We start from the raw sequence: 26,162 nt of genomic DNA, 5'->3' as shown, positions 1-26,162 counted from the left end.
GGTATGTGTGTGTGTGTGTGTGTGTGTGTGTGTGTGTATAGGGCTTCCTTTGTAGCTCAGTCGGTAAAGAATTTGCCTGCAGTGCAGGAGACCCGGGTTCGATCCCTGGATTGGGAAGATCCCCTGGAGAAGGAAATGGCAACCTACGCCAGTATCCTTGCCTGGACAATCTCATGGACAGAGGAGCCTGGTGGGCTGCAGTCCATGGGGTCCCAAAGAGTCGGGCACGACTGAGCGACTAACACTTATTTACTTATATATATATAATTATGACTGATTTGTGATGTTGCACAGCAGAAACCAACACATTATAAAGCTGCTGTTGCTGCTAAGTCGCTTCAGTCGTGTCCAACTCTGTGCGACGCTATAGACGGCAGCCCACTAGGCTTCCCCGTCCCTGGGATTCTCCAGGCAAGAACACTGGAGTGGGTTGCCATTTACTTCTCCAATGCATGAAAGTGAAAAGTGAAAGTGAAGTCGCTCAGTCGTGTCTGACTCTAGCGACCCCATGGACTGCAGCCTACCAGGCTCCTCTGTCCATGGGATTTTCTAGGCAAAAGTACTGGAGTGGGGTGCCATTGCCTTCTCTGCATTATAAAGCAGTTACCTCCAATTAAAAATAAATAAATAAACACCTACACCTTTTCTGTGGGCTTCCGAGGTGGTGCTAGTGGTAAAGAACCTGCCTGCCAATGCAGGAGACGTAAGAGACAGGGTTTTAATCCCCCTGGGTTGGGAAGATCCCCCTGGAGGAGGGCACGGCCACCCACTCCAGTATTCTTGCCTGGAGAATCCCATGGAGAGAGGAGCCTGCTGGGCTGTGGTCCACAGGGTCACAAAGAGTTGGATGCCACTGAAGCGGCTTAGGACACATACTTTTTATCATCCAGAAACCATGGCTTGAGTTTAGTTACATAGACTCAGATCATCCCTAGTTAGAAATAGGGAAAAACAAAACAAACCATTCCATTCTTAAGGCATTTTGGAGGAACATCCTTATTAATCCAGCTATAACCTTTTCTCTTTGGTAAACTTTCTGAGTCTCAGGAGTAGTCCTCTTACTTATGAAGCACAAAATGTCATGATGAATTTGTATTTCTTCTAGTTTTCCCATCAATCTGTATTTCTGGATGCTTCTGGCCAAGAATTATAAAATAGTTAAATCCTATTTGAATTGCAGATACGTCTGCCTACTCTGATATGTCTTCCCTCACCTTGCTTTAACCACACACAGTAGGTGACTAAAATTGTGATACCTAATGTCTTTCTCAAAGTTGGGTCTAAATACTGTTTGGGGAGCAATGATATATATAGAATGTGTCTAAGGTAATGATAATGAATTTACAAAACACACCAGACCTCCAAGGCTACGTGAATGTGGTACTTGAACAAAATTTATTTGGAGTAACTACTTTAACCTGTTAGTGTTGTGTCTGACCCAGACTCCATGTTTAGAATTGAATACAGAGATAATTTATTAATCACAAAAGAACACCTTCTAATGGGATTTTAAATACTCTATCACCTAAATGTTGGTAATGGCTTTTTAAATACTTGATCACCTAAATGTTGGTCCCATATAACTTTTAAAATTTTTGTAGTGGTCATGATGAAAAACTAAATATAGAAATATTTAACTTGAATTCTCTGAAATTCCACCTTCCAGAAAGATCTATTGTTAGTATATTTTTGGTATCCAAATGGCTTTTGTATATTTCCACACATAATGAACTTTACAGGTAAAAATTTGCTAGTGTTTTACTTTCTTCTAAAGTCTATCTTCAGGAGTCAAAGTTATACAGTTTTATAATTATGCTGCCCAAGTAAGTGTTTTGAGCAGCGGCAAAATTGTAGAAATCATTGTATCTCCTTCTAAGATGGCTGATTTAATGAGGAGTGTTATCATTTTGATAAGTTCTGGAGTGTTTCTAACTTTATTGTGTTTATTTCTTGATGTTCATTCCTTGTATTTCTCAATTGTCTTCCTTGATATTTCTCTTTGTTAAAAAAAATCAATTGGAAGGTATAACATTTTACTTTTGTTGTTTTCTAGATATTCCCTTATTACAATGTCTAGCAGGTATATTTTTGTTTAACTGAAGTGCTGAATTATATAAGCTTTATAATATTATGGAAAGCACATAGACTTTAGTCAGGTTCAACTGGCTTTCAGCTCCAACTTTGCCACTTCCCACTAGGGGACTGGGGCAAGTTTCTTATCTAAGCCTAGGCTTCCTCATCAATGAAATGGGCTATTAATTCCTACCTGTTGGGGCTATCGTGAATATTGAAAAGGACGATGTAGCTAAGGCACTGGTATATAATATCTGCTCCATAAATTAGAGACATTTTATTTTTATTATTCTTTTGCATTTATGTTTTAGGGATGGTTTCTGTCTTTAGAAGTTCTCCTCCATCACACTGCATCATTTTTCCCATTGTTTTTAATGTTACAGATTTTAAGTGGGTTTGTACTTTCTCAACCCTGATTTTTTTATTTTTTAAACCAGAGGAATCAAAACAGCCTGCATGGTACATGCCAATTGCTGGCTGTGACAGCACACGCATTTTTCATCATAGTAGCACAGGCTGCTATCAGGAGACCCAGGACCGCGTGCCTGGCTAGTCTTGTCTCCAGTTCTTCTGAAAAAAGGAAAAAAATACATCAACATGTCAGGAATTTCCATCTGAAGCCTCCACCTTTTCTGTTTCCAGGGTACACCCAACCCTTCATGTAATCTTTATGCTTTGGAGTACTTCCAAAGGTATCTTCTTTATACCCAGTGACTGACTTAGAATTATACTTAAGCTGATTCTTTTCTATTTCCTTTTAACTCTTTGGAAGTAGCTAATAAGTTATAATATATAAAACACATTGAAACAATTCCTAAGCTAAAAACAATATCATCTTTTGTTGGTGTTATTTTTTAGATTTGTATTTGTCATAGAAATGCTGAAAAACATTATCCACATTACCATATCATTGATGTGACATGTGCCTAACAGGAAAATAAATACACATATCTCATCCTGAGCCACACCACAAGTAAAACTCTGTTCTTTAGTTAGTGGCCAGCAGCCCATCTGTGTGTTCCAAACTCAATGTGAAGAACAGAGATAAGCAGAAATTGGCAAAAGGAAAAAGTGGCTTTGCAAGTAGTTTGCTTTTCTGTTTTCATGTATCCTCTCAAAATTCCATTTGAGCAGTAACTGCCTTCCTAGATTGCAAACTCAATGCAAGTATCTTTCACATGTCAAATTGATATGTTTGTATTTTAACCTATATTGGATGAGTCCTATTTGGTGAAGTTTTAAGCTTAGAAGAAGAGAAGAAGTTTATTAAAATCCCACCCTTTGTTTAGTTTCTGCTTACTTTTTCTACCTACCTACCTACTTTTTCTACCTAGTTTCTGCTTACTGTTTCTAAGCTAAGAACATAGGTTCTAGAGGAACTTACATTGGATAACTGGGAATGGCTTTGTAATGTGCATTTTTAAATATTATTTTTCTCTGAACATCACAAGGGTGCCAGGTTGGCATCACAGCCGTGGTTCAGATCCTGGCCTCTCACTTATTTGTTCTGTTATTTTTTTAAAAGGATATTAATATTCACTAATAATGACTATAATATTTTGTGACTTTGTATGCACGCTAAGTTGCTTTAGTTGTATTTGACTCTTTGTGACCCTATGGACCATAGCCTGCAGGCTCCTCTGTCCATGGAATTTTCCAGGCAAAATACTGGAGTGGGTCGCCATTTCCCCATCTAGGGGATCTTCCCAACCCAGGGATCAAACCTGCATCTCTTATGCCTCCTGTGTTGACAGGTGGGTTCTTTACCACTAAAAGCCACCTGGGAAGCCGACTTAAAATATAGTATATATCAACTGAGTATTTATCAATTGAGCTCTTAACCTAGGAGCCAGGCACCATGTTAAGTACTATATATAAGGCCTCATTTAGTCTTCCTGATAATTCCTGCTAAGTAGATTATTGTCATTTTTCTGCTGAAAAATGACTAACTGCGTTTGTGTCTAAAGCTAATGCTCAAGTTCAGACAGCAAGGAATTGCTGAAGCTGGGATTCCAACCCAGGATGTCAGGGTCCAGACGCCCTTTCCTGTAAACAGCACTGTCCCCTAGCATGCAGTGTTCCCACAGCTGTAGTTTATGGCTCTGTCATTTGATGAACCTGACACAGTGACCCAGGGATTGAACCCAGGTCTCCCACACTGTAGGCAGGTTCTTCACCATCTGAGCCACCAGGCAGGGCTGCAAACCTGCAGATCTCAAGTTAATTTCCACAAGACAGAGACAGCAGAACGACTGGGTTGACTAGATGACTCGTTCAGAAGCTTCTCTCCTTCACTACTTGAGTGCTTGTCCAATGACCTATGAATAGAGGGCCGTGGGGGAAGGCTATGCGTGGGCCAATGCTAGGGACCTCTTTTCATCAGCACTGAGCTGCCTACTGCTGCTGCTGACTACCTGCCCTGTCAGTAGCAGAGACCAGCACGTAGGGTAGTCTCAGTAGGGACCATCCTCAAGAAGTCCACCCAGCCACTCAGTCATGTCAGCTGCGTCACTTTCCCTTGTGGACAAGCAGAGATTCATTATTCCTGGTACTGACACCCGCTCCACAGAAGGCTTTTGCCTTCTCTTTCCACAGTGCCTTTGCTGGCCTCATCTTCTGAGAGTATAATTCCACAAAATACCATGAAATTCCATTAAGAGCCATAATATTTCACAAGATAGGACCTCAAAACAAGGAACATATTTTATCGTGAAAAGTTGTGATATTGGACACATGACCATGAACCTTGCGTCTTCCTGAAACATGTGGCCTAACAGAATGATGGAACAGCCCACAGCTGGCAAGACTTAGAGCCCAGCTTGGGAACAACATCCTGTGAGGTGGGACACTGTCTGTCATCAGAGCCATAGGCACTGAGCCAGTGGCAGATCCGAACTGTTGTTTCCCAACAGATGGATACATGGAGCTGGGAATGAAGGGTTACTCCCTGTCCTTATCACTTCCAGTCATCAAAAGATTGAATCTGTGCTTTCTGTTCTTGCAATTTTAGGTTCTGCTGGGTTCTGGGTCTGAGTTTCCAGATAGAAGATGCTTCTGGCAGGGATCCCAGTCTGGGTTCCACTGAACTGAAACTACCGCTACTATCCTGTCAGTTTGAATTCAGCAAACGTAAGCGGTAGACTGCTAGAGATAGTCAGTTCTGATGATCCTGAAGAGGCAGGGTTGCTTTTCCTTAATACAGAGAGGGAGGAGTGTGTCTGGAATTTGTGGTATTCTTGGGGCGTCTCTTGGCTTCCGTGTGCAGTAATAACTGTCAATAGGCATAGGAGACAGCCACAGCCACACGTGGGGAAGAAAACCAAGGGCTCAGATCCTCAGGATAAAGGTTAGCATCACTCCATTAGCTGAAGTTCTGGCATTTGGGTAGGGAAAGTACAATGGCTGAGAGAGGTCAAACAAATATCAGTTGTAGCCTCAGGGCCCGGGAGGCCTGTTGCTTGTCCCATTAACCCTGTTGTGTTAAATCTTTTAGAAAATTTTTTATTTTTTTATTTGACTGCATTAGGTCTTAGTTGCCCCAAGGCAGATGTGATCTTAGTTTCCTGACCAGGGATTGAACCCACGTACCTTGCACTGGATGATGAATTCTTAACCACTGGATCACCAGGAAAGTCCCTCTATTACATCTTTAACAGAGCTCTTAGCTGACCACTGTCTGGTAGACTTGATAATGCATTCTACTTCAAATGTAGGGTCTGAGCATATCTGTGGGCTTCCCAGGTGGCACTAGCAGTAAACAACCCACTTGCCCATGCAGGAGACGTAAGAGACATGTGTTCGGTCCCTGGGTCGGGAAGGTCCACTGGAGAAGGGCATAGCAGGGCATTCCAGTATTCTTACCTGGAGAATTCCATGGACAGAGGAGCCTGGCAGGCTACAGTCCATAGGGTTGCCGAGAGTCAGACATGACTGAAGTGACTTAGCATTCATGAGCATATCTGTATGGCACAAGGAGTCAACTCTATCAGATGCCTTTGTTACTCAGCCGCACATCCTGGTTCCCGCCTCTTATTCTAGCCACAGCTGTGGCAAAACATCCCTGTGTACCCTGACTCAGTCCACGCTTCCAGCTCTCACCACCAGGCCCCACAGTGTGTCTTTGTCCCAGGGCTTCTTGGATGCAGTGGCGTTGGAACCTAGATGGCATGTACCTATGTGCAACCTGAAGGTGCAGGAAAAACCATTTCCCCCATGGGGAACCCTCAGTGAATGGGAGAGAATTCGATGAATATACGCTTCTTCTCGTTGATTCTTTGCTTCTGAGAGGCTATCTGTGTTTTCCTTAAAAGTCTTTCCCAGCGAGATTGAGCCCCAGCTGCCTTCAGTGGAGTCCAGGTTTTCCTCTCTCTTGTTCCTAAGGGATTAACTCTCAAACTCTCTACTTGCAAGTCCTTACCTCAGATTTTGCTTTATAGGTACTCAAGGTAAAGACCCCACGCCTTATAAAATCCTGTTCACTTTGTCTGATCTTGCTGTGCCCCTTTGCCTGCTGTTTTCATAGTAGTTATCACCACCAGATACAACATCTGGTGGTATGTATTTGTATATTCTCTATTTCTTTACCCATCTCTCCCATTAGTACGATATAAGCCATTTGATTCCAATGCCTTTAATAGATAATAGACATAATAGATTTGCAAGCATTGCTTTTATGAATTCATTAATTATAGGCTAATTTTTATGTTTTCAAAGAGGGTTGCAATCACAGGGGTAAATGTAGATTAACTGCTTACATCAATACTCTTCCTTATTCATTTGGTGATTCAATACAAAATGATAATTGTTAGATCTTTGAAAACAGAGTTCCATTAGTAATAATTGAGTGTTTTTACTCTTCCAGGTTTTGCTCAAGCAAACCAGTTTGACTATGGAGTTGACAATGCTGAATTGGGAAACAGAGTGCAATTAATTTCTTCTTTCCGATCAATTTCTTGTGATGTAGAAAAAGATTCAAGTCATTCAACCCATATTACATGTTATACTAGGTATGTTGCAAAGTGTCTTTAATAACATCATTTTCATCATATCAGAACCACAGTTATACATATTATTTTTATAATAGTTTAATTACTTTGGCAATTACAATATTTTTCTGATTATCAGTTATTATTTTTGACTTCATGATGTTTAGACCATTTTATATCTTTATTATATTCACTTGTAGTACTCTTTCCACATACTGGCATGATCAAAATGTGTTCTATATCCTTTCCCAGGTTATTAGAGCTATTATCTAATCATTATTGATCTCTTTTAGAAGATAAATGGCCACTATTAAATTGCAATGATGCTCCTCAAAATATCAAAATTATACCTTCCTGTCTGGTTTGATTAATTTTGTTCAGAATCTTGACACGCTCATTAAGATTAAAGATGATCATTTTGTAGATTGACATTTCAAGTTCTTTACTATCAACTCAAATTGATGTTTGTTATTAGCTACTTAGGAGAAAAATTAATCATTTTAAATGGCCACTTTGAATACTGAGACAGGTAGCCTGTGTTCCAGAGGATTCTATCCGTATTAGGCTTGTTGATGTTTTGCAGCGTACTTAGAGAGAAACATGATTAAAACTTTTTAAAAAGCAAAGTATAAAATAATTGTACCAACGTGATATGTTACAATTTTAAATGATTGTTATTATTGTTTTTCTTCTCAATAACCAGTGCACTGGTCAGAATAAGCATTTGCCTGAGATCTATGATGTGAGAATTTGCAGTACAGAGTTCAGGATGGAGAGCATCTTTCCATAATATAGAAGTGAATTGCACAGAAGCACAATTAATTTTGAATTTAATTCTACAATAGCACAGTTGTACAACAGCAACTTAGCATGCACGCACACACATACACAGTTAGAATTTCAGACACTTTTTTTTTTTTTACCAAAATGACATGTAGTCTGGGATGGTATTTTTCATGAATGCTATACATTAAGTAACAGACTTTTGCATTCCGTATGTGTTTTCCATTTGCTTTCCAGAGCAATGCCAGAAGATTCCTACACTGTTAGAGTCAGTGTGGATGGGGTTCCTGTTACAGAAAATAATACCTGCAAAGGTCACGTCAGCAGCTGGGCCTGCATCTTCAGTGTAGGTGGCATTTTCTCTCTGACTTACGTGTACTTGATCTTGTACTTGGTTTCTTTCAGAACTGGATTTTTATATTTTAATTTACAAACTGTTATCTATTTCCACATTAAAAAATTTACTGGCATGATGCTGGGAGGGATTGGGGGCAGGAGGAGAAGGGGATGACAGAGGATGAGATGGCTGGATGGCATCACTGACTCGATGGACATGAGTCTGAGTGAACTCCGGGAGTTGGTGATGGACAGGGAGGCCTGGGTGCTGCGATTCATGGGGTCGCAAAGAGTCGGACACGACTGAGCGACTGAACTGAAGCTAAGGATAATTTCACCCAGTTTAAATTATCTTCTATAGTAATGAAATCTTACCATTTCCTGTTTTGCTTTTCAAATTAATTTTATTAATGAATTCAGCTTTTTTACTTTCAAATTGTTTTCTTGTTCATACTGTTTTTTCACTTTCTCCATTTCTACTCTTACTTTGATTTCCCTTTTTCTGTTTTCATCAGACTAAGCTTCATTTTATTTTTAAAAATATTTATTTATTTGACTACAGTAGGTCTTAGTTGCCACATGAGGGATTTTTTTTTTTAGTTGCAGCATGCAGAATCTTTAGCTGTGGTATGAGAATGGCATGTGGGATCTAGTTCCCTGACCAGGGTTCAAACCCAAGTTCCCTAGTTGGGAGCATGGAGTCTTAACCAGGGAAGTCTCTCATCTTCCTTTTAAATAGAAACATAATTATGTTCTCTTTCTTTGTATTTTCTGATGCAGTGAGCACAAATGTGACTGCATGTAGACCAGAATCATTCAAAATTTAGTTCCCCTAAATATAGGTGTTCATAATAATAATATTTTCTTCTACAGACCATCTCATGTAATTTAAAAACTGTATTTATGTTTTAAGTTGTTGATTACTGAGTGCTATAACGTTCCAATGTAAGACAAAATGCTGAGGAAATTAGTAATGACTTCTGTCCTCAAGAAGCGCCTATGATTCTCAAACATATGATTCCCAAATATCTTTGGCTCACTTTTTCTTCCTAAATTGGGAGCCATCTTTTGTTTGCCAGAATAAAACACCTAAATGGCCCCAAAGCAACCTCAATTCAACTAATCTCAAATTGGACGTCTAGTATTCCTCCTTAAACTTCAGTTCAGTCGCTCAGTTATGTCCAACTCTTTGCAACCTCATGGACTGCAGCAGGCCAGGCTTCCCTGTCCATCACCAACTCCTGGAGCTTGCTCAAACTCATGTCCATCGAATCAGTGATGCCATCCAGCCATCTCATCCTCTGTCGTCCCCTTCTGCTCCTGCCTTCAATCTTTCCTAGCATCAGGGCCTTTTCCAGTGAGTCTGTTCTTCACATCAGGTGGCCAAAGTATTGGAGCTTCAGCTTCAGCATCAGTCCTTCCAATGAACACCCAGGACTGATTTCCTTTAGGATGGACTGGTTGGATCTCCTTGCAGTCCAAGGGAGTCTCAAGAATCTTCTCCAACACCACTGTTTAAAATCATCAATTCTTTGGCACTCAGCTTTCTTTGTGGTCCAACTCTCACATCCATACATGACTGCTAGAAAATTTCTGATATTTATCACACATCTCAAGCTAGAAGTCTGTTACATCCGTAGTGTCTTCCTTGACTTCATCTTCAGCTCCAGAGCTATTCAGAAACCAAACCATGATGATCTTACCCTCCAACTTAGCTCTGAAGTCCATTGTCCCCTTATCCTCTTTCCTGCCATACCCTTGGTTTTAATTCTGGTCTTGTCACTTCTCACCCACTATCACTGTGGCCCATTGGGCACATCCTTTTTGATGGCACCATTCAGATGCTGCATTCAAAACCATGCATATTATTATGTCTTTCCCCTACTCAGTATCTCTCCTTTACCCATTATCTGTAAGTTTCCTCTATTATTTCATAGTCTGGAACCAATCGTTTCCAGCAGTGTCTCCTAACATTCTGCCTGACCAAGGATCCATACAGCTTGCTCACTTCTGCTTAGCGAGTCCTGCTCTCTGCTCGGGACTCTGAAGATTCCCCCATGCAGAGCTAAGTGATTTCCCTTGTGTTCCTCAACTGTATAGTGGCTCAGTGCTGGTCAGGGTTTATATACAGGCTTCATTATCTACTCTGACTTGGTCATAGTGAAACTCTGCCTCAGTTTCTTCGTTTTCTATAAAATGGAGATATGTAAAATGAAGACTATCTCATCGCATCATGTAAAATGGAGGATTAAATAATAAAGTGATCAGAAAGAACCCACACATAGTTATTACTATATAGTGTTTTATCTATATATCCCATTTATTACTATTTTAGCACCTAATCCACTGTGCAGTGATTATATTTTATGTATTTTTCTAAGTTAGAGGGTTTTATTCAATGTTTCATCCCTAGAACAAGCATAACATTCAGCACTTAGTAGGAGCACAGGTTATATTTGCTGACTGATGCTCTGTACTTTTCCTCTGATTAAGACAAAAATAAGAGATTTAATGCCATGCAACTGAATCTTCTTAAATTATTTTTGTCCTTTAATAATTTCAAATTTTAGTGGTGTGTGGCCTGAAAATGTAATACAGAAAATTAAAATTTTTTTATTTAACAAAGTTATAGTTTTATATAATGAAAAACAACTGGTTCTACAAGGTTAATCAAAAACAAACAGGACCTCTTTGACTACTCAGTCCACTTCATGTTCATTCTTCACATTCCCCCACTTTCAATAACTTTAGTTTTTTATTGTGGTATTTCTTTTTTTTTTTTTTTTGATGGAGAGAATGCTGCCAATGTATGTGTATTCATTATTGTGGTATTTCTAAACAAGAAGAATTTTTTTATGGTTTTTAAAAAGTTGAAAAAATATTTCTTTTGGTTTCACTGGGGTTTTGTTGCTGCGCTGGCTTTCTCTAGTTGAGACAAATGGAGTCTGCTCTTCATTGCAATGCACAGGCTTCAGTGATTATGGCACAGGGGCTTAGTTGCCTCAAAGCCTGTGGGATTTCCCCAGACCAGGGATCGAACCTGTGTCCCCTGCATTGGCAAACAGATTCTTAACCATTGGACCACCAGGGAAGTCCGAAGAGTATTACTTTTAATGTATGTAGAAGTATTTCATATTCTCTATTGTGATATTTCTAAATAATATGCTTCTTATTAAGAAATATGTTTATTGCTATTACTGAGTCTTTAAAGTTTATTATCTACTTTATTCTTACAATGGAAGATGAGATTTTAACACCTGTTTTCCTACATCTATTCACTACTACTGCGTCACACAAGTCCCAAGCTTAGCAGCGTCAAGCAGCAACTGTTCATATTGCTTATGTATTCATGGGTCAGCTGTGTGGTTCTTCTGTTCTGGACAGAGCTAGACTGATCTCTGCTGTGCTTACTCCTGTATCTATGGTCAGCTGTGGGTGAGGCAGGAGGCTTTGCCACCCTCGACTGGGTACTTTGGAGGGCTTCAGCTGGAACAATCCAGCTAATTAGGCTTTGTTCGGTGTAGTGTCTCTGCCCTCCACAAAGTAGCCCAACTTATCAGATACTAGAGGCAGGGATCCCTCAGGAGAGCAGAAGTGTGCAGGGAGCCTTTAAGACTAGGCTCAAAAATGTCATGCTACCTGTACTACATTCGAGTGGCCAAAGCAGGTTCTAAGGCCAGTCTGTATTCACATCTCCCACTAAGAAGAGCTGTAAAGAGAAATTGCAGGTGAAGATATGGGGAGCGAAAGCCATGTATGAAATAAACCTGCTACCGCTTCCCACGTCCAACACACTTATCCTCCCACTGCTCCTCTAGTTAGATGTGCCCCAGTTTTTAGTTGCTTCCCAGGTGGCGCAGGGATAAAGACTCTGCCTACCAGTGCAGGAGACACAGGATACGCAGGTTTGATGCCTGGCGCAGTTCGTGAAGATCCCCTGGAGTAGCAAATGGCAACTCACTTCAGTGTTCTTACCTGGAGAATCGCATGGACAGAGGAGCCTGTAGGGCTACCGTCCATGGTGTTGCAAAGAGTCAGAAACATACACACACACACAATCTTTTAGATCAATATTCATAACATCATAACATGGCTCAGTATCATGTAAAATACAATAAAAATGTGACAGCAATGTCCAGTTGCTTTAAAAGTCTCTAAGTCTCTATGGCTCATATGCCATGCCATATAGGGCCACCCAAGATGGACAGGTCATAGGTGGAGAGTTCTGACAAAATGTGGTTCACTGGAGAACTGAATGACAAACCACTTTAGTATTCTTGCCTTGTGGACCCCATGAACAGTATGAAAAGGCAAAAAGATAGGACACTGAAAGATGAACTCCCCAGGTTGGTAGGTGCCCAACATGCTACTGGAGATCAGTGGACAAAAAACTAGAGGAAGAATGAAGAGATGAAGCCAAAGCAAAAAGAACACCCAGCTGTGGATATTACTGGTGATGGAAATAAAATCTGATGCTGTAAAAAGCAGTATTGCATAGGAACCTGGAATGTTAGGTCCATGAATCAAGGCAAATTGAAAGTGGTCAAACAGGAGTTGGCAAGAATGACAATCGACATTTTAGAAATCAGCAAATAAAATGGACTGGAATGGGTGAATTTAATTCAGATGCCCATTATATCTACTACTGTGGGCAAGAATCCCTTACAAAAAATGGAGTAGCCATCATAGTCAACAAAAGAGTCCGAAATGCAGTACTTGGATACAGTCTCAAAAATGGCAGAATGATCTCTGTTCACTTCCAAGGCAAACCATTCAATATCACAGTAATCCAAGTCTATGCCCCAACCAGTAACGCTGAAGAAGCTGAAGTTGAATGGTTCTATGAAGACCTACAAGACGTTCTAGAACTAACACCCCCTAAAGATGTCTTTTTCATTATAGGAGACTGGAATGTGAAAGTAGGAAGTCAAGAAATACCAGGAATAACAGGCAAATTTGGCCTTGGAATACGGAATGAAGCAGGGCAAAGGCTAATAGAGTTTTGCCAAGAGAACGCACTGGTCATAGCAAACACCCTCTTCCAACAACACAAGAGAAGACTCTACACATGGACATCACCAGATGGTCAATACCGAAATCAGATTGATTATATTCTTTGGGCCAAAGATGAAGAAGCTCTATACAATCAGTAAAAACAAAACCTGGAGCTGACTGTGGCTCAGATCATGAACTCTTTATTGGAAAATTCAGACTTAAATTGAAGAAAGTAGGGAAAACCACTAGATCATTCAGGTATGACCCGAATCAAATCCCTTGATTATACAGTGGAAATGACAAATAGATTCAAGGGATTAGCTGTGATAGACAGAGTGCCTGAAAAACTATGGACAGAGGTTTGTGACACTGTACAGGAGGCAGTGAGGAAGACCATCCCCAAGAAAAAGAAATGCAAAAAGGCAAAATGTTTGTCTCAGGAGGCCTTACAAACAGCTGTGAAAAGAAGAGAAGTGAAAGGCAAAGGAGAAAAGGAAAGATAAACCCATTTGAATGCAGAGTTCCAAAGAATAGCAAAGGGAGATAAGAAAATCTTCCTCAGTGATCAATGCTAAGAAATAGAGGAAAACAACAGAATGGGAAAGACTAGAGATCTCTTCAAGAAAATTAGAGATACCAAGGGAACATTTCATGCAAAGATGGGCTCAATAAAGGACAGAAATTGTATGGCCCTAACAGAAGCAGAAGATATTAGGAAGAGGTGACAAGAATACACAGAAAAACTATACAGAAAAGATCTTCACGACCCAGATAACCACAGTGGTGTGATGACTCACCTAGAGTCAGACATCCTGGAATGCGAAGTCAAGTGGGCCTTAGGAAGCATCACTACGAACAAAGCTAGCGAAGGCGATGGGATTCCAATTGAGCTATTTGAAATCCTAAAAGATGATGCTGTGAAAATGCTGCAGTCAATATGCCAGCAAATTTGGGAAAGTCAGCAGTGGCCACAGGACTGGAAGAGGTCAGTTTTCATTCCAATCCCAAAGAAAGGCAATGCCAAAGAATGCTCAAACTATCGCACAGTTGTACTCATCTCACCCGCTAGCAAAGTAATGCTCAAAATTCTCCAGGCCAGAATTCAACAATATGTGAACTGTGAACTTCCAGGTGTTCAAGCTGGATTTAGAAAAGGCAGAGGAACCAGAGATCAAATTGCCAACATCCGTTGGATCACTGAAAAAGCGAGAGAGTTCCAGAAAAACATCTACTTCTGGTTTATTGACTATGCCAAAACCTTTGACTGTGTGGATCACAACAAACTGTGGAAAATTCTGAAAGAGATGGCAATACCAGACCACCTGACCTGCCTCTTGAGAAATTTGTATGCAGGTCAAGAAGCAACAGTTAGAACTGGGTATGGAACAACAGACTGGTTCCAAATTTGGAAAGGAGTACATCAAGGCTGTATATGGTCACTCTGCTTATTTAGCTTATATGCAGAATACATCATGAGAAATGCTGGACTGGATGAAGCACAAGCTGGAATCAAGGAGAAATGTCAATAACCTCAGATATGCAGATGACACCACACTTGTGGCAGAAAATGAAGAACTAAGGAGCCTCTTGATGAAAGTAAAAGAGGAGTGAAAAAGTTGGCTTAAAACTCAACATTCAGAAAACTAAGATCATGACATCTGGTCCCATCACTTCCCCCGTGGCAAATAGATGGGGAGACAGTGGAAACAGTGAGAAACTTTATTTTTTTGGTCTCTAAAATCACTGCAGATGGGGACTGCAGCCATGAAATTAAAAGACGCTTGCTCCTTGGAAGACAAGTTATGACCAACCTAGACAGCATATTAAAAACCAGAGACATTACTTTGCCAACAAAGGTCTGTCAAGTCAAAGCTATGGTTTTTCCAGTAGTCATGTATGGATGTGAGAGTTGGACTATAAAGAAAGCTGAGTACCAAAGAATTGATGCTTTTGAACTGTGGTGTTGGAGATGACTCTTGAGAGTCCCTTGGACAGCATGGAGATCCAACCAGTCCATCCTAAAGGAAATCAGTCCTGACCATTCATTGGAAGGATGATGCTGAAGCTGAAGAAGCTCCAACATTTTGGCCATCTCATGCGAAGTGACTCATTTAGAAAGACCCTGATGCTGGGAAAGATTGAAGGCAGGAGGAGAAGGGGACGACAGAGGATGAGATGGTTGGATGGCATCACCCACTCAATGGACATGAGTTTAAGTAAACTCTGGGAGTTGGTGATGGACAGGGAAGTCCAGTTTGCTGCAGTCCATGGGGTCACAAAGAGTTGAACACGACTGAGTGACTGAACTGAACTGAAGTGCTCACTCTTTTTGTTCTTACTGAGAACCAATAACATTTGCACACTTTCATTGAGTTTTTTAAAACCCTTTACACTGTTACACATTTGTAGGATCTAATTCTCATACTATTTTTTAATTTTGTCACTTTCATGATATTCATTTATCATGATAAAGCATTATCCTTGATTGCTGTTGTATTTCAGGTTAATTATTCTTAATTTTCAGAATCCTTTACCTTCTTTTTCTGTTTTCTATGAAATAATTTTATCTGCCATCTTCACTGATCCTTTGCTGGTGGTGTATTGAAAATCTGTTTCTGATCTGTCTCCTTAAATTATAATAGTAACTAATCTGTTGTTTAATATGCATTCTTCAATTATTTTTTACCACAGATATAATTTATGTGAGTATACTTTGACTTAGATTGATTTGCCCACAATTTGGCAGTTCCTATAGCTTCTCTTCCTCCACCTTCTCTATTATTCTACCTCTAAAAGTGGTATTTTGCCCAAAATAAAAAAATTTTAAAAGTAGTATTTTGACTGGGTGTTTTACATCCTACTACCTTTACATTGATTCTCCATTAAGCGTTTCTAAAGTGTGAAAGAATGAGTCCAAAGTCATCCTTAGCCTCAAATTTCAAAATTTATCTCTCTTATTGGCAGTCTTAAAAAAAAAAAAAAATCTGTCCTTTTACTTCAAGTACCTGAGCATCTTTCTTTTAGGTTGTTCCTGAATGAGAAGGAGTGGGGAGAGGGACAGCTGCCATTCACTGAGAGTCAATTTCGTGTTAAGTTTTTTTGCTTGTGTAATTTTTGTATCCATGCAGAGGTCATCCTTTTCTCCACCAGCATTATTCCTCCTCCAAAAACTTCAGTTATTCCTTTAACTCCTGCCCATGTTCCTGTCCTCTTCCATTTTCTGAAGCACCCTTTTCTTTCTGCAGATGGACTCTTCTTGATCTATTTCTAGCTTGTTTTCTCCTGTATTGTTTGTTTCTAGGTGTGGATTTTGATCTGCACGTATCCCAGTCATTGAGGAATCTTAATCTGTCCATCAGTTCTGCTTTTCACCTGAATTTACAAAATTCAGAATTTTGTTTTTCAATTATAGTATATTTCCCTTTTGTGGTAATTATTTCTCATTTTTTTCTTTTCAAACGAAGTTGGCATATGTTTACTTGATTGACTAATAATAACCAATGATTAATAAAATGTTGATTTTACTAATGTGTCAGGTGGTGGTCTAAGTATTTTTTGTGTAACTCTGGAGTTACCATTAGCTTAGTTACTAAAACTTATTTTGATGAACTCTTCCCAAATTTTGCTTTTATGTTTTTGAAAAATGCTTTGCTATTTTTTCTTTATGAGTGTAACCCATAAAGGGTGAAAACCCATGTAGGCTTTATTTAATTTTATTCCACCAAATTCTTAAAAGTCTTTACTTGACAGCTTTATTACTGTGGTTTGGATTATACTGATGACAAAGAGTGATTGAATTTTAAACCTTCAAAAAGAAACACTTTGAAATGAAAGATGATTTTTAGGGACAGGGAAAAAAATTTGGAATAATCAATAATTATCTAAACTCTATTTCTTATATATAAAAAAGAATATTTTCATACTCATATTATGGCTGTTGTTCAAATATAAAATAATGAAAGAAGCAGAGATATTTCATAAAGCTAGGAATAAGATAGAGATAAGATTGCTTATCAACAGTATTATTTTGCAGGCAAAAAGTTTCAGAACCCCAACAATAAGGAGCATCACACCTTTATCTGGAACTCCAGGTCTGTTATATAACAACCAAAATATCTTTTTTGGTTTATAGTAATTAATTTTTAGTATGTAAAATATATGATACCTAAAAATTTATAAATAGCATTTTCTGAGTATAAAATATTGTTTAATGCTTTTTAATAGCTGCATCTGAATCTATTATAATATATTAAACTTTCCCTATATTGAATGTTAGTTGGCTTCCAGTGTTTTTTATAATAACTATAGTTGTATCAGCTTGTAATTCCAACAGGAAAATGTGAGAATGACCTTCTTTTTAAACCTTGACAATTCTAGGTACTCTTGTATTTTCAAGAATTTATGTGAAAAATGTACTCCTACACAGCCCCTAGGGGGCTAACCCTGGCTTCACCTCCTCCAAGCCCAGTGGACATTGGTTACTGGGAGGCAGAAGGGCTCTTCTCCTTTTCCTTTTTTATAAAAAGAATTTATGTGAAAAGTATTGTAGATTTTGTCCTGAATTTTTCCACTTCTTTGATTTATGTAATTAATTTTGTATTTATTAAAGTTTTTTATTTCTTCTTTTCATGAATTACCAATTCATCTCTTTGATAATTTAAGGCTAATCATTTATTTCCATATTAAGTTACAAGAATTATTTGTATCTTAAGACTGTATGTCATATATATATCTTACTGATGGGAAATATTTTTTAATTTATTATTTGCTTTTTAAATATATTAATGATGTTTCTGTCCTCACTTAATTTTTATTATTAAATCTATAGATCTTAACCTTTGTTATTTCTCCCTTCATTTTATGCTCCCTTCATTTTATAGTCAGGATCCCACTATCCTGACTATATAAATACTAAATAAATTTACTACATAAATCTTTGCTTATTTTGCAAGAGTTTTTGTGGTTTTATTATTTATATTTAATTTTTATTTCACCTAGAATTTACTTCATTTTTTGGTGTAAAGTAGGGATCTTATTTACATTTTCTCAAATAAATCACTCATGACCCGAGCAATATTTATTGAATAATTCATCCTATCTTCCACGAAACACCTCTTAAGCTATAAATACTTATAGATACCTCTTTAATACTATACATATTATTTATGATTTATTTTTTTATTAGAACTTTCAGAGCAGTTCTAAATGATACAATGAACACAAGATATAAGTGTCTGAATGCTGGTTTTATTGGGATAACCTGTAAAGTTTTAATATTAAATGTATGGATATATAGATAGATGATCTTGCACTGAGTTTTTTTCTATTTGCTTTTAGGTACACTAATAACAATCCGAGGCAGAACCTTCACTGATGTCTATGGAAGTAATACGGCACTAAGCTCTAATGGGAAAAATGTGAGGATTTTGAGGTAAGTTTTTGATGTGGCAACAAAAATATTCTTATAACTCATAGATGAGATGTGATAGCCCATGAATAATGGGTCCAATGATATTAAAAATCACTACAATGTGATGAGATTCCCAGTATTTTCCAGCCATATTATGCAAGGAAAAATAGACTGTTGCATAGTTCATTGACATAGAAACAATGGCCATCATTGTTAATCAGCTATATTCCAATACAAAATAAAAAGCTAAAAAAAAGGAGAAACCATGGCCAATATACTTTTCTCTTTTGGTCTGACAAAACTGCTTATTTTTCTATGATGGACTTTATTAATAGGAGGTACATGGAAGAAGTCTAATAGTAATTGAGCTGAAATCGCCGAACTTCATTACTGGAGAACTTTATTACTTTATCGAGCTGCCTCATTTTGTACATATTAAAGAAAAAAAAAAAAAAACAACAAAACCTTTAAAGCCTGGAGGTCCATGAGTTAGTAAAGGTCAGGAGGAGAACCCAAGTTTCCCAACAGGCATTTTGGCACTTTTTCTACTGCACATGGTGTATTAGGAGAGAGCTGAAACTGAAAAAAGTCAATAATGTATTAACAGGCCAGGATTTGAATCCTAATTCCTCCATGTTCTAATTGTGTACCAGATGGTAACATTGCTGGTTATCAAAAGTACTGTCCACACTTTGGGCAGGAAATAGCAATGTCGCTAGAGTTATATAACTTTCTGCAGCGTTGGTGGGGTTATCTCCGTCCTGCCTTAAAAGACCGGAAGTCTTGCTCATTTCCTCTGTAGTTGAAATTTACTTCTCTTTAATACAAAGGAATGGATAGAAATTATTTCTTGAAATCAAAAATCACAGTCAGACAAGACTTCAGAGATCAGGCTACCCAGCCTCTATATTCTGGTAACCCTGAGATACTATATATAAACATAGAAAAAAATTCACACAGAATCAAATCATAGTTTCCAAGATACTTCATGCTTATTGAATACGTGTATAAAATGGGCAAATGAATAAATTAATATTCAGCACACATATATGTACATATATATATAATTTTATAAAACATGCAATTTGAAAGGTTTTGCTAAATGAAAGAAAGATGATTTGTCTGGCATTCTATGGGGCAGAGCTCTCAATTAAATCACATTTGCATGAATCTATTATTCTAGAAATATTTTTATTGATTCCTTATATAAAATAAAAGAACTACTAAAATAAACAAATATTTAACATTTTATATGGACTGTTTAGTATAAGTATTTTGTCTATTTCTGTATAGTTGAGTATTATGAATGTTTTATATCTCAATTCTAAAAGCAGATTTTCTAAGTCATCCTTTCCCTAATGATGCCAGGAAATAGAAAATTTAACTTTCAAGTGATTCCTTTTTTCCTCCTCTGTAGTTGAAATTTACTTCTCTTTAATACAAAGGAATGGATAGAAATTATTTCATGAAATCACAGAATCACAATCAGAAGAGACCACAGAGCAGGCTGCCCAGCCCCTATACTCTGGTAACCCTGAGATACTATTAATATATATAAATGTAGAAAAAAAAATCACACATTGAACTATAGGCAAAAGTTTTAGAACTGCTTTTATCTCATTTCTGTCACATTCATTTTGACACTGGAGCCCTCAAGGCACTCTGTTGTGCCTGAATTTTGTAAGTGGGAGCAGTGAATGGGCTGAGTCTTGACAGGAAGTCAGGAGACCAAGCACCCAAGCTGCTTCTGCTTCTCACAAGCTTTGTCAGTTTGGCCAAATCTCCACATTCAGACCAGGTACAAATGATAGAGGACATGCAAATGACTCAAGGACCTAGTGCCTACTAAAGGAGCTTTTGGTCTTAAAGTGAGGGGAAAAAAATAATAAATATATGTATTTAAGGGCAAATAGGGTAATATTACCAGAGAGAGGCAAACCCACACCACTGTAGGAATTACAGGGTGTGGTTAAGAATGTACACTGGAGCAGAGCTTTCTAGGTTTGAATTCCTGCTCTACCCCTTCCTGGCTGCAGGCTTGGGCAAGCTACTTAGCCTCCCTGGCTCAGTCTCTTCACCTGTAAAATGGAAGGATATTAGTTACTAATGTGTAAGTACTAACACATAAGTTGCCAGGACTTAATGTAGTAATGCTGTAAATGCTGGCTGCTAAGTTTGTTGTTTATTTGCCTGAAGCAAAAGGTTAGAAAGAGAATATGAACTCATACATTTCTGTAATAGGTATAGTAATTCAGTTTATTCTTTATAACCTAATGTATTGATCAAATGAAAGAATTTGTATGAAAAGTATGTTAAAAAGTTCAAAGTTCTCTGCTAGGAGATATGCTAGTAATTCAGGCTTGTATCTGGCCTTATTTTGTATCTGGATTTGCTGTCCCAGAAGCTGGGGATTTAGTCTGGTGTTGCAAAGAATCTGATAGCTGTCAGTTACCTACAAGCCTCCAGTATCACTGGGTTCTATCAGCCTTAAAGTAATAGTTCAGTCTAGTCAGCTGGGGAAAGAAATGTGAAGGCAGATTTTCCTCTCGGCTTCTAATCCTTCTCAGCTTCTTGTTCCCATTTCATTGGCACTGATCCTATTAGACATTCTTTTCATCCCAATTATTTTGTGAGACGTGAGCCTTGTTTAACTCATATGAAACTTAACTACAAAATTATGTTTTGTATTGGAATTAATTGAACTTCAGATGGAAGAGTCCCCGTTATCTAAATTTGCTATCCCTATAGTAGTCATCACTTTATAACACACCAAATATGTTATGATTATCATGTTTATTGTCATTCTTCCCCAGTTAGATTGTCAGCCCTATAACGGCAGAGATGTCGGCTCACTGATGTGCTCCAGCATCTAGAGCAAAAACTGTAACATAATAAGTGGTCAGTAGATGTTTGTTGAATGAATGATGGATACTATTAAGTGATTGGGAGAAAAAAAAAATAAGGTGGCAGTAAGCTTGGTGGGAGGAGAGCATTTTGAAACAATATATTAAACACAATTTGATCTTTTCCAATAAAATATTTATACAGGGTTTATATTGGAGGAATGCCCTGTGAGCTTCTCATATCACAATCTGATAATTTGTAAGTAATTCAAATAATTTTCTTTAGAAAAATAAATAGTAGATATACTAGATTTAAATAGTAATTTCTAGCAATAGTGCATATCCAAATGCTTTATAACACAGTATAAATTGTAATATTTGATATGGTAATTTATCAGTCATTGATATAGTTAGATGTAACCTGATCTCCACTATCTCCAGTGTATTATGATATGAACTGTTTAAATTATTTTGAATAAAGTGTTTTGAGAAATACCTTTATCAAATAATTGTTTCACTTGGTAGTGTTTTGAATTCTTTAAAAGGAATATCAATGGGGATGACCAAATTAATGACAAAATATTTAATTTTTAAATAACTTCAACAAAGACTGGGAAATATTTATTCAAATAGCTTCAGCTAAAATTGGGAAATATTTTTATTTTACAAAAATCTTTGTTGTAGCAACAGTTTCTGTCCTGATACATATTCTGAAATTCATAAGATTTTTTGAGGGAAACACAATATTTTAAAACTTCAATGTCAATGTAAACTTTGAAATTAAAATGCATATTTTATTAGGTATGGTCTAAAACTAGATCATCCAAATGGAGACATGGGTTCTATGGTTTGTAAGATGAGTGGAACTTACATTGGTAAGTGTTGACCATCATTTATCATAGTTCTCAGAAATGCCTGACTGTATTTCCTTGTTTGGTATTCTCTTAGACCGTTCCTGTAGCCTCATCCCTTTTTAAAAAATTAGCACTTCCTGGCTTTTTTTCAGCATCACGTAAGCATGTATGAAAAACCTTTTTCTAAGATTTACACTGAAGTGTCTTCAAGTATCTTTTTTTCCATTTCTTCTGTCATTTAAATGTTTCCATTACTAATTTAGCTGTTTACCTGTAGCTTTAATTTTACTCTGATTTTTATTCCTTGCTCTATGTACTTCAGAATCATAAGCATTTTAGTTAATGAGCTTTATTCCTTCTGCCTCGGGCTTCTCTGGTGGCTCAGACAGTAAAGAATCCACCTGAAACTCGGGAGATCCAGGTTCAATCCCTGAGTTGGGAAGATCCCCTGGAGAAGAGAATGGCAACCCACTCCAGTATTCTTGCCTGGAGAATTCCATGGACAGAGGAGCCTAGAGGGCTACAGTCTATGCGGACGCGACTGAACGACTAACACACGTGCGCGCACACATATACACACACGCACACACACATATACACATTCCTTCTGCTTCACAGCCTTTGCAAGTTCCCGGTCCTGAAAGTTTCAAATAACATGTCATGTCTTCGAAAAAGCCTGATCCCCAGCTTTACATTCTCAAAGTTCGTTCTCCTTTTCCTTGATAGCTTTATCACAGTACTTAGTTCTCTGTGTCGTTGCTTTTGACTGACTATATCCTCCGTTTGACAGTGTGCTCACCCTGCACCTCTCAACCCGTCACTGACCCAATTAAGTAGCTGTTAAATGAATGAAAGAAAATTGAGGGCAATATGATTACATATATGTTCTTTTATTCTTCATTCATTATTATACTTTGTGAGGTTTTCCTGGTTACAACGTTGAGACATCTTATTTGTATATCTTAAAATAGTAGGTGTTTCTTTAAGATATTTCGTTTTCATTTCTTTGAGGATTAGTAGATGGTTGCATAATTACGGTGTTAATTTTCCTTGCTTTTAAATCAGCTTTATAATATATAGTTATTATTCTCCTGTGATTGAGAATTTAATTGATTGTGTATTTTAATTAATTCCAGGTCATCACAATGTCAGCTTCATCTTGGATAGTGATTATGGAAGGTAGATCATTTTGTAAATAATAATTTTCATAATTGATTCAACTGGGAAAATAAAATAAAAGTGTATATTTACTTTGTGCTATATATCCCTAGATTAAAAACTTAATTACTTTCAAAAAATTAATCACTTCACCCAAATTAACATTTAAGGAGTCTGTAACTCCTGTTCATTAGTAATTTGTGTCTCAGACATGGCCTTTCAGTTGCTGGGAAATCTAGCATTACTTAAAACAGTAAATAAAAAAAATATTTGATTGTGATATGAAAAAGTGTGATTTTATGTTTTTAGCCCTTCTTGTTTATAAAATTGTTTTGATAACTAATTAAATTTTTTTGAATATAGGAATAAATAAAGCTTCATGATTAATATTACCTGATAATGATTTTCTCCTAAAGTATCAAGACAAATAGAATTGTGAAAGATGGTAGCTACAGCTTTTAATTGTTCATTCTAATACCAATATTAATAACTTATATTTATGATTTCTAGTAAAACTAGAACTTATTTCCAGATATCCTAATTTCAGTCAGAAAGACCATCACATACTTATAGAAATACGAGAATATGCAAATCTCAGCACATGTTGCAAGTCTCATAGATATAATAAAGAACCTTTAGTGGCAGGCATGGCATTAAGCACTTTACACATATTATCTAGCTTAATACTCCCAGAGAACCTATAAATTGGATGTTTTCATCTATCCCATATTGCACACTGGGAAAGCAACACTTAGGAACATTAAATTATTTGCCTAGGAATATTCAGCTGGTAGGAAACAGAGCTAGAATGTGAACCCATGCAGTCTGACTCCAGGACCTAAGCCTTTCTTCCCCATGCTTTGTCATGACCGATGGAGGGTCTCAGTCAAAGAACCACATCTCATCACTGTTTAACGCCCTGACCCAGGATTCTCTACCGTGGGGGGATTACCCCACTCCTGGAGCATTCACAAGGGTGTGTGGGGGGCATTCGTTGGCCCTCCCAGTCACTGGAGCATGCTACTGGCCTTTTATGGGCAGGACCATGATGTGCCAAACCTAAATTGTTCTTCCCAAAATGTCATAGCATCTCCCGTTTGGAAAGTGAACTGGTTGATTGAAATCCAAATAAGTCACATCATTTAGCTATCCAATACTAATATAGTTGTAGTAGACCGATGATGAAAAATTGTTTATTTTTTTGTCTCTGAAGAGAGACTCAGTGATTAGAAGTTTGGAAAGAGTGGCAATATTATAATCAAAGCAGATGTTATTCCTGTTCATTGTTTACAGGCTGTAAGAGAAGGATGAGATTTGGTCCCTGCATGTATGGAAATGCAGTTGGGTTGGTGAAACTAAACCCATTATCACTGTATTTACAGATGAGCTAGTTCTAGACACCTAAAGTCAGTAGATTTATTGCCAAGTTATAAACGTGGGCTGGACATTAGTTATTTTTAAAATTATTTATGATAATAATAACCATAATACTTAAATTTGAGACTTACTGTGTACCTGCCCTATTTTAAGCCATTAATGAGTATCAAAACAACCTTATGGAATGTGTACTATTAGTACCATTTTTCAGCTGAAGAAATTGAGGCACACTTTTTAAAAACTTGTGGGTTCCCAAAGCCCAGGGACTGTATTTTTTCTTTTTTACAAGTTTTTGTTATTATTTGTTTTGGACCATGACTCATGGCTTGTGGAATCTTAGTTCCCCAACCAGGGATTGAACCCAGGCTCCAGCAGTGAAAGTGTCAAGTCGTAACCACTGGATCACCATCAGGGAATTACTTAAAGTGCCAAGTCCTAACCACCGGACACTTTATTATAGAATAAAATACACTGCACTAAAATCGTGAAGAATTTTATAATTCAAGATAAAGCCAGAGTGGGTGATATGTAAACAGTGCTAAGATTTACCTTTATGATTTACAAGGGACAGTGACTTGTCCCATAACTTAACTGTGATTTTCTGTAAGGACATGGCCTACTTAGATATAACTTGATAAGATCGGACAATAGGATTTTATTGAAATATTAGCAAAACGTGTTAGAAGCAATGATATGGAGTTTTAAATGATTTTGTGAACTGTATATGGTTCCTTTATGCTCTCAATGTCATTCTTCCTAAGGTGAGAAAAGTGAATTCTTAGTTCCAAGTCTGAATGAGAGGTGCTAATTGCCAAATTCATCATATCTCTCTCAGAGAAATAATTATCCAAAAATAGAAGGTTTGAGTGATTGAGCTTGATTGTGATTGATAGGTATACATAAGTCAATATGCAGCATTAACATACCCCCCAAATTAGAAAATTTGTGCATATGTAGGCAAAAATATTGCATACAATTGTTATTGCATAAAATTTATTGCATAAAATTCTGTGATCTTGACTTATAATCATTGTTTCCTTTTTTAAGCCAATGGATTTCCTTTTGTTTTAGGGTCTCAGAGTTTAAGAAATTGTATTTCTATATAAAACAGTCTTAAGAATTTAAGGTGATTGTTAAAAACATGATATTTACTACTTAAAAATCTAGTTTTAAGATTACATGGCATTTTTAAAATGTCATCATTTTATAATTAATAAAATCAATATTTTACAAATTTCTGGAGCATTGCTGAATATCAGATGAACCAATTGGAGACCATGTGACATCTATTTTGTATTACTTTTAAAAAGAAAATTTGTTGAAGTACAGTTGATTTACAATATTGTAT

General features: G+C 37.4%; 1 protein-coding gene across 1 annotated transcript in view; it reads left to right on the top strand.

Moving 5' to 3' along the window:
* The window catches only part of PKHD1L1 (polycystic kidney and hepatic disease 1 (autosomal recessive)-like 1), a 180,730-nt gene that overhangs the window by 3,645 nt on the left and 150,923 nt on the right, over positions 1 to 26,162 (top strand). The window contains exons 3-9 of the mRNA XM_010863452.1: positions 6,935 to 7,079; positions 8,079 to 8,187; positions 17,206 to 17,263; positions 18,510 to 18,603; positions 21,631 to 21,684; positions 22,227 to 22,300; positions 23,416 to 23,458. Of these exons, the coding sequence (XP_010861754.1) occupies positions 6,935 to 7,079; positions 8,079 to 8,187; positions 17,206 to 17,263; positions 18,510 to 18,603; positions 21,631 to 21,684; positions 22,227 to 22,300; positions 23,416 to 23,458 (577 nt within the window). The remainder of the gene's footprint in view (positions 1 to 6,934; positions 7,080 to 8,078; positions 8,188 to 17,205; positions 17,264 to 18,509; positions 18,604 to 21,630; positions 21,685 to 22,226; positions 22,301 to 23,415; positions 23,459 to 26,162) is intronic.

Source organism: Bison bison, unplaced genomic scaffold (assembly GCF_000754665.1).
Source record: "Bison bison bison isolate TAMUID 2011002044 unplaced genomic scaffold, Bison_UMD1.0 scf7180017864491, whole genome shotgun sequence".
In the NCBI taxonomy this organism is placed as follows: domain Eukaryota; kingdom Metazoa; phylum Chordata; class Mammalia; order Artiodactyla; family Bovidae; genus Bison; species Bison bison.
The sequence above is the reverse complement of the archived record's forward strand: the minus strand, read 5'-3'. Positions and strand labels throughout refer to the sequence as shown.